Source organism: Pituophis catenifer, unplaced genomic scaffold (assembly GCF_029215685.1).
Source record: "Pituophis catenifer annectens isolate HBS135680 unplaced genomic scaffold, rPitCat1.0.hap2 SCAF_4, whole genome shotgun sequence".
NCBI lineage: Eukaryota > Metazoa > Chordata > Lepidosauria > Squamata > Colubridae > Pituophis > Pituophis catenifer.
In genome coordinates, this window is record NW_027256884.1 from 39,802,249 (window position 1) to 39,818,211 (window position 15,963).

The 15,963-nt window shown below is 33.9% G+C and overlaps 1 protein-coding gene across 1 annotated transcript in view; it reads right to left on the bottom strand.

Moving 5' to 3' along the window:
* Window positions 1-3,171: 3,171 nt before the first annotated feature.
* TUBGCP5 (tubulin gamma complex component 5) overlaps window positions 3,172-15,963 on the bottom strand; it is a 30,853-nt gene continuing 18,061 nt past the window's right edge. The window contains exons 14-23 of the mRNA XM_070942671.1: window positions 14,967-15,165; window positions 13,285-13,473; window positions 12,340-12,522; window positions 11,751-11,835; window positions 11,543-11,663; window positions 7,511-7,689; window positions 6,649-6,774; window positions 5,208-5,296; window positions 4,005-4,105; window positions 3,172-3,698 (exon numbers count right to left, since the gene is read on the bottom strand). Coding sequence (XP_070798772.1) covers window positions 3,652-3,698; window positions 4,005-4,105; window positions 5,208-5,296; window positions 6,649-6,774; window positions 7,511-7,689; window positions 11,543-11,663; window positions 11,751-11,835; window positions 12,340-12,522; window positions 13,285-13,473; window positions 14,967-15,165 — 1,319 coding nt within the window. The 3' untranslated portion in view covers window positions 3,172-3,651. The remainder of the gene's footprint in view (window positions 3,699-4,004; window positions 4,106-5,207; window positions 5,297-6,648; window positions 6,775-7,510; window positions 7,690-11,542; window positions 11,664-11,750; window positions 11,836-12,339; window positions 12,523-13,284; window positions 13,474-14,966; window positions 15,166-15,963) is intronic.

Below are 15,963 nucleotides of genomic sequence, written 5' to 3' on the forward strand. Positions count from 1 at the left end.
AGGAAGGTGGGAGCTGCTTTGTCTGTAAAATATGCTTCTCATATTTCTCATCCAGGGAAATATAATATTCTGCCTTTTTCATATTTCCTAAAATATTTCACTCTTCCAGGAAAGGGGTGGGTGCTAACTTCCTACACATTTTTTCTACAACCTCTTCCCACGAAAAAAATGCTTTTAAAAGTTAAAAAAAAAGTCTCTGATGATCGTGGCTGGGATCGTCAGAGCCTTTTCAAAGCATTTTTTTCTGCAACCTCTTGGCCGAAGAGGTGGTAAAAAAAATGCTTTGAAAAGTCTCTGACGATCCCAGCTGAGTTGCCTGATGGGCAGAGAGGTATTTTTTAAAAAGCCTCTCTGACGATTCCAGCTGAGTTTGCCTGATGGCAGAGGCTTTTCAAAGCATTAGAAAAAATGCTTTGAAAAGTTAAAAAAAAAAGTTGGCCACGACTACCCAGTCACATTACCCACCCACCCACCAAGCCATGCCCACAGAACCCGTCGTAACAAATGTTACATTTCACCCCTGCTTAACAACCATTCCTTTAGTGACTGTTTGAAGTTACAATGGCACGGGAAAAAAGTGACTTACCATTTTTTCACACTACATTGCAGCATCCCCATGGTCATGTGATTAAAATTTGGACGCTTGGCAACTAGCATGTATTCATGATGGTTGCAGTGTCCTGGGGTCATGTGATCACCTTTTGCGACCTTCTAACAAGCAAAGTCAATGGGGAAGTCAGATTCACTTAACAACCATGTTACGAACTTAAGTGATTCACTTAACAACTGTGGCAAGAAGTCGTAAAATGGGTCAAAACTCAACTTAAAAACTTTCTTATCAAAAGAATATTTTGTCTCAATTGTTGTTGTAAGTCAAGGACTACCTGTAGATTGTGAATCCAGAAGGAATCTCTTCGTAAACTGTATCCAGGCTACAGAATGACTCCTACCAAAACCGTAATATATTGTTTTTGGTTTTATTGATGGACTACAACTACATTAACTGTGAACTCTGATTTGCAAGTGGGGCAAGGTTGCATACCATGCTAAGCAAAAGCAAATCACATTTTATCTTAATAGTGGGAATCATACAATAGACTGTATCATTCATGAGCTCTATAAGCCTTAAACTTTTATATTTAGGATTCATTTGTATCTAGGAGGGTCAATTTAGTGGTTAAGGCATCAGGCTAGAAACTAGACGACCATGAATTGTAATCTCACCTTAGACACAAAGCCATCTTGGTGACTGTGGGCCATTCACTTTCTCTTAGCCCTAGAAGGTGGCAATGAAAACCCACTTCTGAAAAACCAAGAAAACTGCAGGGACTTGTCCAAGCAGTGCCTGAGAATAGATATTTTTAAAAAAAATCTGAGATCTTTCCCAGAAATCTGTCCCAGAAAAATTTGACCCCAGCAAACTTTGTAACTCACATGTTTAGTTCAGCTCTAATACCAAAACAGGAACAAAAACTTACGTCTTTTTCCGGTCATGAAGTTATGGCCATGAAAGTTGTCATGGTATGTGCTCAAAATTGCGGAACTTTTGTATTTCCCCTACAATTTTTCCAGAATGTGATAGCCAATACAAAACTAATTAACATATATTTGCATACAGAAGTTTTGGCAACCTGGTCTAGTTGCATATATTTACTTTTATGTGCAGTTGTGTAAATTAAAAACAAGTGAATGTGGCAAATGCAAAAGTTTGGACTTTGAAAAATCTCTTTTGCCAGAAATAGCAACATTCCTATAGTTTTTGTTTTCTTGCTTTTAGAACCTTTCCCCCTTTTTTCCTTGCAGAACTGCTCTAGTTCACAAATATTTTTGAGTCTCCTTACATGCATCAGGTGTTTGAGGTGTTTCCTCAGATAATCAATTCCGGGGAATGTGAAGGATGTTCCAAAACTTTTCTTTCTTGCAAATATTCATGGTTGGTTTGGCAGTGTTTCAGATTGCAGCCTGATGAAATATCTACCCTCTTTTTAGCTTTAATTTCTAAAATGATAGGACATTACCTTCTAGGATATACTGATATTTAATTGAACTTATCCCCCTTTCCATCTGCAAAATATATGCTGTGCTGCTGGATGTTACCCCACCCCCAAAGCATAACAGAACTATCCATATCCTTAACAGGTCCTTAATCCTTAAGAAGTCAAGATTTCTTAAATTATTGCACCCTTTTTTCTTGTCTGGTTCTGACTGAATACTACAGTGTAGCTTTATCAGTTTGAAGTATTTTGTTCCAAGATGTTTCAGCTATTCAGTTTTCTTTTGTGTATCTTAGAACATTACTTTTGTGTTTCTTTCTGCCAATTCTCCATTCAGATTACCACTATATAAGCAATATTGTACTGTGGTCTTATGAACACTCCTCTCAGCTACATTTTTCATCAGATCATTAAGTGATCAGAGTTGTTTTTTGCAGAATGACCAATTTGGGGTCAGTTCCGAGGGGGGATTTTTTTGGTCTTCAACCCTTATGCCATAATCATTGGAGGAATTGTATATTTGTACTGTAAGGAAAATGTTATATTCACATTATTTGTGAACTAACATCAACAGCAGATACAGGTAGTCTTTAGTTAACAATGGTAATTCAGAACAGGAACTCTATCATCAAGCAGTGTGGTCATAAAACTCAATATCATGTCAAGAATGAAAACAAATGTATGTGTCCCAGGATAATGTTGCAGGTAACTTCTCTCTAGCAGAGTCTAGCACAATCTGGTCCCGGTGACTGATCCAGATTGGATCCTGCATCAATATCATGGGACTGTGTCGTCTTACAATGGCAATTATAGTTGTGACTGTTTTCCCACATGATTACTAGGCACAATGTCATGTGACTGCTGTTTATAACCCCTTCAATGTCATGCTCTCCATTTATTTTGATTATCAGAAGCTGGCAGTTAAGGTCACAAGTGGTGGTCAAGTGACAGCAGGATACTGCAAAAGTCACAACTTTGAGGATTCTTTGTTAAGTTTTCTACTTCAACATTGTATCATATGTTTCTTTCTTCAGCATTGTCGTAACTTCAAATGGTCACTGAATGAATGGTTGTTAAACTAAGTCTCCCTGTCATTGCAAAATTTAAAAGCTCAATAATATTAATTAAAATGCCAAAATATTAACTGTATGCAGTATAAAAATTGATACTCATAAAGTACTTTTCCAATGCCAATTTTATTGAAATCTGATATTTATCACAGCAACTACAGTTGTGAATTTAATTTAATCAGAAATAATTATACACTGAAGAGGGGAAAAGAAAACTCAATCCAACAAAAGTAGTATTACATTTAAGTATAATTGATAACTTATGCACTAGTAATCTTAATGGAAATATTTAAACAGGTTTGTTTTACATCATTTGTTTTGATGTTTGTGCCTCACAGAGGAAAATAAAAATATGGTTTGGTCAGACAAACATTTCACATATAAAATTAATGATAGTTTCAGTATTTATATTTATACAGTTTCAAGCATAATACCTATACAATTGTACATATGAGGAACCTAGGACTGAGGTATTGTAACTTATCAAAACAAAATGCCTGCCACATAAATCACAGGACATTTTAGCCAACATCACAATGTTTCAAAGAAGTTGTTACTTGAGTATAATTTCATACTTGGATGTCATGTTAAGTTTGCTCCATTCCAGCCATGAGTGACAAAGCTAAAGATTCCACTGTGAATCAAAAACAAATAAAGTATTTAGGATCAAAATAGAGTAAACTGTCTCTTGAACAAAACATATCAGAGGTGGATAAAACTATGATATACTCCTTAGTGTCAAGTAACACAAATTTCTAACAATTCTAATTAATATATATCTCCAATTATATAGGATATAACTATTTCCTGATAGTATGTTAATTACGATTAAAAATATTTAGGGCTACAATTATTACAAAAGTAATATTGCATACATTATTCTAAATGTTTAACAACAAATTGTTAACATTAAAAAATACTTTTTTCCTTAAATACTCACAATGTGGAAAAGAGCCTCTACAGACTGCTTTGTTTAGAACTGTCACAAGAAACATATGACAGTTTTTAAAATCTGATTCCATCTTTGTTATGGATTCCATCCTAAAAGTAATGAAAGATAATTTAGACAGACAGTACAAGCAAAAATCAAGATTTGGGAAACATATTGTTATGGTATTCCTTTCTGAGCAAAAACAAGGTATTTGTAGTAAAAAGCTTTGAACAGAAAATATTTTTATTACAAAGATGTAATCACTTTGTTAACTGTATCTTTTATCCTTTGTACCATATTCAATCTTGTACCATACAAATCATTTAAGGTTTTATCTCTGCAACAACCTACAGCTTGAAATTTTAGTGGAATAGTTCATGCTACCCTGTAAACTTTAAGTTTATTCTTATCATGCTAGTTTCCCACGATGCATATTTTTTAAATATGTGAACTTTAGCATTCAGGTTGGATGACTTCATACGTATGTTCACAGTAGAGGTGGGATATATTTCTATTGCTATACTGTATCATATGTTGTACAGTTTTTCACAGATGCCCCATTAATGAAGTAAATGTATTATCACAGTCATGATGGTTGCTCAGAGGAAACCAACAAATCATTGCTGAAACTATTCTTAAGAATTACCATCTGAGGCAAGCAATATCAGGAAAAAAAATGTATTTCTCTGGATACAGCTGGTGGCTATTTTTTCCCAGCACTATATCTACAGTAGTTCCTGCGAATACTCAGTGACGATATCAAATTATTTGATGCCAGAAAGATGCCTGTGCATCTTTACAGAAATATATTAAATGACAGTTGATAAACTGTAATTTTCACCAGCTGAAAATACTTCAAATGATATTTCAGGATATCCAAGATTTCTCACTATCAGAGCAATTGCGATACCTGGTATTATGCAGAACAGGGCTCCAACAATATAATTCCTTTTATTGCTGATTATGTCTAATTTATTTTCTGAATATACAATTTAGAAAATTATACTTAAAAAGACACACGGATTGTGAAGCTAGCATCTGTCCAGAAGTGATAAAACCCAATGTAAATGTATTCCATTGTGGTCTACACAATTAATCTGTCAACACTATACTTCATCTTATTCATAAGACTTCACTCAAAGAACAAATGTCAATAATACAAGTCCCAATTCTGTCAACCAATTGTGATGCATAGATTGAATAGGTACTTACTTCCAGGCTCCCAAACCAGCTTGCCAACGATCTGCAAACATCAATACTAGGTTCAGAACTTTCATTATTGCTTCTTTCACAAAACTAACCTGGAAATCAAATGTAACAGGCAACAGCTACCGTCACAAATTTATGTCGATTCAAAGTAGATTCACATATTTCATTCTTCATTTAGTTGTTAAAGTTGAAAAATTTTGAGTGTGTTAATATATTGGTAATGTATTAATATATTATTGGACAATTATATCTTGCGAGTTGGTTACTTTTATTTAGGAAATACATTTTTGTAGATATTTCTTTTTACAGCACAAAAAAGATTGTTAGCTCCCAGACTCTTTAGGAATGGGTAGCATAAAGTAAAATAAGGCAGATAATCACACTACAGGAAATACCCATATTCCAATTACATTTATAGGAGAATTAATCAGAGACCCATACCAAAGTACATACCAAATATGCCATACTACTAACCCAAAGAAGCAAAAAATCCTGAAAACTAGGGGGGGTTTCCCCCAAGGAAGAGGCATCTACATGTAAAGTTTAGATTAGAGCAGTGACGGCGAAAGGTTGTGTGGAAATGTTGCCCACGTACACGCGGGCTCATCGGGGTTGCCGAACTTCCAGATTCTAGCATGCATCAGCGTCCGACAATTAGCTGACTGGCGAGCATGTGTAGGTCGGTTTTCGGCACTGCTGCGCACATGAAGGGATCATTCTCCGGAAAAGCTGAACTTCCAGGTTCTGGCACGCATGCGCATCAAACAATCAGCTGGCCGGCACGCATGCAAACACAGGTTTTCAGCACTGCCATGTGCGTGAAGGACAGCTGATCATTGTGCATGCATGTGTACCAGAAACCCACAAGACGAACAGGCAAGGCCACACATGCCAGGCGACATGGCTTCGCGGGCCACTTTGGGCACGCGTGCCATAGGTTTGCCATCACGGGATTAGAGGATGGAAAACCATTTAAACCTATAAAAATGGGGTAATGAACTTTGTCAGTTTTAAGGCCTGTCATTTGATCTCTGTTTCTTGCTGGAGTTTAAGCAAATCTATCTTAATTATAAAATTTGGTTATTAGTTTATTAAATTTTGGGGGAATAATACTGAAAATATTAATATTTTTGAAAATTTAGAATTTGCCAGTTCATGAAGAACTCTGTATTATCATGGATGAGATGAAGCCAAAGAGATTGCTGGGAAAAAAATATATTGTATCTGATTTATAATCCTGAATTGATAGGTATTCAGTCTTCACCAATGAACTTTTCTATTGAAGTATTGGACAGACTGAAAGTATTATTCTGTGTAGTCAATGTGACCATCTAAATATTAACATTCCAAATATTTCATCCATTATAGTTTAACTGTTCGACATTAATAATCCCAAACCCTTGCAAATATTATACAGATTCCATACAAGTAATATTCGATGTACCTTTTCTCTCAGGAGGCAACGATCATGGATTGTAGAAAGGTATCTATAATGTATTTTGATTAACTGATCTAAATCTTTTGCTTCTTCTACTTGATGCTGGAACTCCAAGCCTGTACTATGAAGGATCTTATAAAAGGAGGCAAAATGTATAATGAACCAAAATTTAAATTTCTTTGCTCTATATTTCTCTAAAAATCTTTGCCCTGAAATCTTCAGAGAGTTCAATTTACAGAATACAAGACATTTCTAATATAATGAACAGCAGTTAGATAATTAAGGTAATGTATGCACTTCTTAAATTAAAACAGATTCAGAAAAGAATTTAACCCCCTTTTAAAAATGATGATATAATTGGGAACCACATCTAAGAAAGAATCCCTAAAATTCAGCCAGAGACTGAAATACTAGGTAAACTTGAATATTTGTCCGTAAGTATGACTCTAAGTAAAAATCTGAATGTCTTCTTTCTAACTAACTATTATTTGGGAAGGATACAAGTTATTATACTGGAGAATAAATACTGGTTTTCCCTCTATATTCCTTTAAGCAGATACAACAACAATACATCTGAAATAGCTTAGAATGCAAACCAAACCTGAATTCTCATGACTAATAAATTAATTTTGCAGTACTTGGCATTACCAGAGATATATTACAGAAGAAGTTATGTATTTGAAAGCATTTTATTTTAGCAGAATTTTTATTTAAAATCCCAACAGCTGTTAAGCTGGGAATGACAATCATATATCATCAGGTAAAAATGTGCAGTCTTTTTGCTACACTAAGAAACAGTTTAAAATCACTTCTGATTGTTTACAAAAAGTTACTTTAATCTTATTGAAATGCATTGTATATCACATACCCTAGTCATAATGTAGTTGTGTAGGCTGTTAACAAAGTGCATGAGTTTCATTCTTAAAAGGAACATGCGGTGAGTTTGTTGTTTAATGGGCTCCGATTGAAATCCAAATTGAAGAACTGCTTCTTGATCAAGTATCATACCTCTATTATTCTGGAGCTTTTCTGCTGCTGTGACTAGTTCTTAAGAAGAAAAGTACAATAAAAGAAAATAATAGGGGGAAAAGCAAAACAATATAAATTACAACACCTCTCACACATTTTTTTTAGGTTCAACTTTCTGAATATACTGTTCTAATACCTAGTCAAAGAATAATGACATGATGGCAAGATGGCAAAAAACCCAAGATAATTAAAATACAGCAACAGCCAGGAAAGATCTGACCAAGAATTCACATACCCCAACTTTCTTTCTACATATTCAACATGAAGTTCATAAGCAGTACCTAAGCACAATAGCATGCTCTTCCTTCCTATTACTTAATTGGCACTGAGAACATAAGAAATGAAAACATAGCATTAAGGGACTTTTAAATTATAAGGTAAATAACATAACTTCAAATAACTTTTTATTAAATTAAAATATACAATAATTGTTTATCCCATTAACATCTTAATGTAATCTCATGCAGTGTCTTTTAATCATTGAATTTTACTTTCATTTATTTATTTATTAAATTTATTGGCCACCCATCTTACTACAGAATAACTTGGTTGTGATCATTAAAAAACAATATATTTTTAGTCAATAAAAAGTAATGGGGATTATGCCAAAGTTAGGACTCTCCCAGTTTTTGTAACATGAAAAACAAAAGCCAACATAATGAACATTTAACGTTAATCAAATTAATGGGAAGTTTGCAATTCTAGGCATTACAAAGTTCTGAATATTTTAAGGAAAGTTTCTTCTAAACATTTTGAAGAATGTCCTGACTTTAAAAACCCCAACCACGGCAATGGTCTGTTTCTCATAGAGTTTCTCAACGCAGACTTGATTACCACTTAATGGTATAACTGTATGATACCATGCAGTGGATGACACCTGAAGTCTCTCTCAAAAAGACTTCTTTTTGGAGAACTTTAAAAATTACATTGGGATTAATAATGGAAGAAATAGAAAAAGGGGAAAGAAACAAAGAAAGAAAAGAAGATGGAATAGAAAGAATATAAAAAACTTAAATGATTACACTGGGATTATTAGTGAGAAAATAAGAAAATGGGATGGAAAAAAATGGGAAAGACACAGCAAAATAGAAGAGTTTATGATCTTAAAAATCAAAATGATTGTACTGGGATTAACAGTGGAAAGATAAGAAAAAGGGAAAAGAGTTCAGGATTTTAAAGTACAAAAGAAAAGAAGGGGAAATAAAATAAAATAGATAGAAAGGGAGAAAGAAACGGAAGAGGGGTAAATGAAATGAATACTAGAGAAAAGATGAAATTTATTTTTAATGAAGTGATTTTAAACTATATGGATGTATGATGAATATAATAATTGGAATATTTTTAATTAATGAAGGGGACTGTAATAACTGGAATATTCTTAATTACATATTTGGAACTTAACTAAATAAAAGAAAGCTGAAATGATATTGGATTATGAATTAATTAGATATATTTAACTGGTTTTTATAAAAATGTTGAAGTGTATTATTTGGAACAGTTGATAAAGAAAAAACTATTTTGAGATTGGAACTAGAGAATTTAAGAAAATAATTGGGAATTGTATTATGTTATATAAATTTAAATTATTGATACTTAATTGATTTTTTATTGAATATGTTTAACTAATTAGTGAAATTATGATAATTGGATTATTTTTAAAATAAGAGATAAGAATATAAATAATTGATAAAGTAATAGAATAGTAATAATGAATTATTTAAGTCAATATGAAGAAATGACAAAATGTAGGAATGTTTAAGAATTGAAAATAAGATCCAGAAATAAGAAATTTAATATATGAATTTGTAGTAACCTAAATTGTAACATTTGGGTTAAGATATATATTGAATTGATTTTTACTAATATGTTGAATTGTATTATTTGGAATAGTTTATAAAAGAATAATTGGTGATTAGAATAAGAGAATTTAAGAAAATAATTGGGGATTGCACTGTGTTATGTGAATTTAAATTTAGGGGTTTAAATTTTAAGGAGGGAAAAGAAAAATTGAACTATATTCGAATGAGAAGTTAAGATGAAGGGTAATATTGGTTTCTTAAAATTAGAGAGAATAAATGCTATGAGAAAAATTGAACATATAAAATTGTGTTAAAGTTGAACAAAAATCTGTACAAATTTAAGACCGGGCCAATATTCTGTTCAGAAAAGATGTATTGTATGTTTGTTTATGTGTTTAAAAAGTAAAAAAAACTTTACAAAAAAAAAAGAGAGAGACTTCTTTTTATAGATTTATAAATGTTTGAGTTTCAGGCAGGACTTGTAATTTCTTCACTAATGCCTTCTCGTTAGTTTACTTTATTGATGGGCCATATCAAAATGCAGAGTTCCAAACACAAATTATTACTAAAATCCAATAAAAACAATTTAAAATGGAATTGGAATAAAATACAATTTAAAATGAGTGGAATAAAATACAATAAATTAATATATGGATAAATAAAATATGATAAAATTATATTTCAGTGTCACCTCTACAATCTACCCCAATCAGTCCCACATATGCTGATCTCAACTGAACTATTTTGCTCAAGTACTGTGCTGTATTAAATGTTGTTTTCAAATTTTGGCCACACATAAGTGGTTTTGATATGGGGTTCCCAAATGGAAACAGCCTGTTCCGGCCTCTGGAGGGCCTCCGGGGCGGGAGGCCATTTTTGCTCTCCCCAGGCTCCTAGAAAGCCTCTGGAGCCTGGAGAGGGCGAAAAATGGGCCTACCATGCCATCGTGTTCCAAAAGCAAGGGGGAGTGTGGGGGGGTCATGCGCGCATGCGTTGGGCACATAGAATTATGGGCATGGGCATGCATGTGCGCTCCCCCCATTTTTGGCACGCGATAGCAAAAAGATTAGCCATCACTGATATAGACTGAGGTATCTGTCTCTCACCCTTTTATACCGGCCTTCTATATTTCACTAGATTTTCTCATAATTACACAGAATAAACTCTGCAAGATACACAAATTAGCAAAATTTGCATAACATATTTACTGATTCTTTTAGTTGCAGATTACTTCTTTATCGGCAGATTTAAACTAATTATATCTATTATTTTTGGCAAACATGTATGTTGAGAGTACAGCCTTTTGCAGCCCAATCAAGGTAATCTGTGCACCACAAAAAGGTATTAATAATTTTGTGATAACTCTTTATATTCCCCAGAGTAATTTGATTGGGACAGTACAAAAATATTGCTAATTACTAAAATAAATAAACATTAATGAATTTTTGAAATCTTCCCCAAAAGAATGCAATGGTAAATATGTATCCTTGCTTGATGAAAACTGACAGTTTAGGTGTATGAATGAGGAAAGGGGGATTAAAATACAGTATCCTGGTAAAAGGACAGCTAACTAGAATGACGACTGCATTGCAACATTACTTTTGTCCTTCCGTTCAACTGATCTCAGAATTTAAAGTCTTTTTACACTGCAGTAAAACTTTAACATTTATTTAATATTTAGGCAACAGGACTATATCTTTAAAAAATGTCTATTAAACCCAAGCTTAATGTATGTATCTGACATAATTTGTTATGTAAATAATTACGCAATCAATGCTAACATCACATGGGTAATTTACATCATTCCCACAAATCCATTAAAATGTCCATTGTTTCAGGTAAACTCTAAAATAAAATATTGCAAACCAAATTTGAAGTTCACTGAATGGTGATTTAGAAAAATAAAGTTCTATTCTATCTTTTCCTTTTCATATATTTCTCTCTCTCTCTATCTCTCTCCCACCCTCCCTCCCTCCCTCCCCTCTCCTCTCTCCGCATTATACTTCTGTAGAAGCTGAAGGTAGTGTAGGTTTTAGAATTATATTTTCATTACAGAGAATTAATCCTCTTACCATGAAACCTCAACACATCCAGACTGTATTTGGCCCACTTTATTTGTAACAACAGAAGGAAAACTTGATTATAGATTTTTTGGCACTCAACACTTATAACTATATCCACTGGCCAAGGGACCTAAATAAGAAAACAAAACAAAACAAAAATTGGTATCCTTTTTTGCTTTAATGTTAAAGCTTTCATTTCAATACAAGCAAGTATTACCTTGTAACTCAGTATTAAGCCATCTAGTGTATGAACAGGCAACTTCTTCTTTCCTATATCAATATTTTCACACAGAATTGACAACCTATATACAAAAATATGTGGTTATTATCAACTGTGTATTCCAAGACAGATAACTATACAATTAATGAAATAAAATCAACACAAATGTTTTCAGATAAGATTACCATCTACAATCAGTTTGTTTCAAACTTTGTAATGGGAAATTTGATTTCATCATGGGATATTAGCTATCACAGCAATTCTAAACTAGACAATTACATTTGCTTTTAAACTGATGTAATTAGTGGTTGCTTCAAATAATTTAAAATTGGTGGTCACCTAATTATTACATATAAACGTTACTTAATTTTAACGTCTAAAAATTCACTCATACTAAATAAGAGCCAAATTGCAACTAAGTACATTATCTATTAGGCTTCAGTCACATTAAAATTACATTAACTTAGTTTATGTTAACGTCATAGAAATAGAATATGCTAAATTAATGTTTTAAATTCCTTTACAATAGAAGTGGCACATTTATGGCAAATCCTTCTTCCTCTTCTAGATATAATTACTTTATTACCTTAAACTATCCTCTGGATAACGTTGTCCAACTGCTTCTTGAAGCTGGACATTTAGGAATGCTTCACTTTGCCATGTGTCTTTCTCACGTATTTTGTCAAAAATAGATGTGTAAAAGTCATACATTGTATCACCAGCCTCAAGTAAGAAAAAGTTTCTCATTGCCTGCAAGTATTCTACCAGCCTAAACAAGAAATACAAATTTCATAATTTACATTTTAATTCTTCACATATGCAATGAAGATATAGATGTTAAAAGACATTTAGTATAATAGAATTCAAACTATGTTTAACAATTATAAATCTCAATGAATTCTGTTATTCAAGAGACCTAACTTCAGATTTATATAGTCACGTTTTACAGAATTCAATTATCTTATGGTGCTTGCTCAACATTCTTCCCATCATCTAACTTGTTTATCAATTATGTTTCCTTACAACAAGCTTCTCACCTTATTTCAAATTCTTGTCATCTACTTCTAACTTGGACAGTAGTCATAATTTTAAGCTTGCAAGTAGTTCTTGGGTTATGTCAGCAACTGGGCCTGGGATTGTGTTGTGACACATGGGCATTAAACAGAAGAAGCAGAAGTCCCATATAAGGAGTGCAGTAATGCATCAGGCAGGGTGTGGGAGACCAGGGGAGGTCCAGTGCAACCCACACATGGGTCAGGGAAGGCTGAGGGAGGGTCAGTGCAAGCAGTACGCAAGTCAGGAGGAAGCCAGCACAAGCCACATGCAAGTGCAATGAGGAATGAAAACTGCAATCTAGTCCTCACTTTGAAACCATCCATCACAACAGTACATACGCATAGCTACTAGGATATTTCTTTTACCAGGTGAAGAATGTACAAGAAGGATTTTAGTGAACAAATAAGTATCTACTATGATGCTAAAAATATATATTGGCTACATGTCAAAACTGGCAGTTTATGTAAATTCTTACCTGTAATCTTTCTTCAAAGTTTGCATTAAATTCCCACAACATTCTAGATACTGCTTGTTAATATGAGGATAAAGACAAGATCTCAGGGTCAGTTCAAATGTCTGGCATGTAACTGATTCAGATGACCTATCTACACAAACATCACCAGCAGAAAGTGTCTCATGTATGTTGCCGTGATCCAAATATAATCTGAAAAAAAGGGGGGGATTAACTTTAGGTCCTTCATATTAATTCCAACAAATTAATACAGAATTTGTACAAATATATTACAGATAAGCAAACCATACAGAAAATACAAGGATATAAATATAATTTTGAGAGGCAGATTTTCACAGGTTCTATAGCTGGTTTGTTTGTTTGTTTTGTTTAGCAATTGAGCATGACATCAAATTGTCAATAATTAGCAAACACATAAGATTTTCTCCATGACGATTGCTTGGTGATAAAGGAGGAAAAATGTACTTCCTGAAGACATATTATTTCAATACATCTAACATAAACTGAGACAGTCATTCAATGTAGGACAGGGCTGTTAAACTCATGGCCCGTAGGCCAGATGCATCATGCACTGGCCACATCCACACCTGATTTAGCAAAGGGGAAAAAAGTCGTGATACATCACGTAATGCCACTGATGCTGCAGGTTTGAGACCCCTTGTATAGGATAAAGTCTCCCTAATCTTCACATTTGGCCATTTTTAAAAAATGTAAGAAATCAGACAAGTAGACATATAAGAAACTGCTCCTGAAAATATAATAATATACAAATGTGGTTCTATTGTATTTATTCTAACATTAAATGTACATTTTGATAAAATATTTTTTTTAATTATGATTTGGAAAAGACTACAGAAGAGAATTTATGGAACTCAAGAGTTTAATTATAGAATCCTTGATGCTCTCTGAGCTTGTTTTCTTGCAGATGTTTCATTATCCAACTACATAACATCATCCGTGAGTGTGGTGTGTGCTCCGTTTATATACAAAAATTTGCCCTGTCAGTGTTGGTAAGGTGTGGTTTTTCTCTTGGGTAGCTGCTTGATTAGGGTACTGTTTTCTGCTTGTTTCTTTATCTGGTGTTAACCCAACTCTGGACTAAACTCTTTCCGTTCTTAGCTCCAATCTCTAGCATAATTAGATTTGGCATTTCATTTTCAGTTATAATGAAACTGGATCATTATTGAGTTTGGTACAGTTCTTTCTCTTATATTCAATTTTGATACATTAAGCAAACTCCATTATGTTTTCTTCTGAAACTTTTCTTTCTTGGATTTATCCTTGGCTGGCCTACCAGGGGTTGAAAAGCTCAATAAATTGTGTGCCGATGGGTGTCGCACATTGGCGGTTGCATATTTTGAGTGACAGGGAGTTGCAGCAGAGGAGTGAAAGAGCCACATGCGGCTCCAGAGCTGCAGGTTGCTGACCCCTGCTTTAACCAATGTATTATCCTATATATTTATATTTTGCATATAATATCCTGACAACTGATATAGCAGACAGTAATTAGCATAATAAAGGTTACGAATGTATGACTTCTAAAGATTTAACTTGTTGAATATTGTATTACAAATCACATACATGCTACAGGAATAGCAGGGAATTTTTTGTATTTGTTTGGCAGAATCATACCTATGTTTGAAAAATTAGAAAGGACAAAAAATATTCTAAATCTCTTACATTACCTTGCAAAATTAATTGCTAGTAAAGGATCATGAATATCATCCAATTCTAAATGTCTTTCTGCAATGGACTGCATTTTTATTAGGCTTTCTTTAGTAGCTTGCTGTTCTGTTAAAGTATCTTGAATATGTTCATCTCCATGACGTAGACGCAATTGCACAGATTCCAAAAATAACATGTACAAGCTCTTCCTTTCTGCACCTGAATTGGATATTGAAACATAGATTACTGCTTCTTCAAGGCAATTGTTCATAAAAACCAGAAAAAAACAACACACTTGAAGTTTTTGATTACACTGACAATGAAATCTAATTAGTCAAACAAAACATGTGGGGAAAACTGAACTAGAAGTATTGATTTTGCAACAGTAATAATAATAAAACAAGATTTTAATACACTATGTCAACTAATAGTGATACAGTGTGTCTAGAATGTTTTCATTTCATTTTCAGGTGTCACGAGTTGCAGATGCTTTATAACAGCCCTAATCACTTAAACATGTTTAAGAAGTAGACAGTGGCTTGCTAATTTTGCCCTGTATGTTCTTTTTCAGTATGAATGCCTGCTTTGATCCCATTAACATGGAGATTACACTGATGGATGATCTCTGGCAAGCCCAAAATGGGGGCCATTCCTCCATCTTGGTGCTACTTGACCTCTCAGTGGCTTTCAATACCATTGACCATGGTATCCTTCTGAGACGACTAAGGGAGTTCGGAGTGGGAGGCACCGTGTTACAGTGGTTCTCCTCCTATCTCTCTGGTCGGTCACAGTCGGTATTGGTGGGAGGACAGAAGTCAACCCCTAGACCCCTCGTTTGCGGGGTGCCTCAGGGCTCGGTCCTCTCTCCCCTCCTATTTAACTTCTACATGAAGCCACTGGGTGAGATCATCCGACGATACGGGGTGAGATTTCAGCAATAGACTGATGAAACCCAGCTGTATATCTCTACTCCGCGTCAATTCAGTGATGCAGTGGATGTGATGTGCCGGTGCCTGG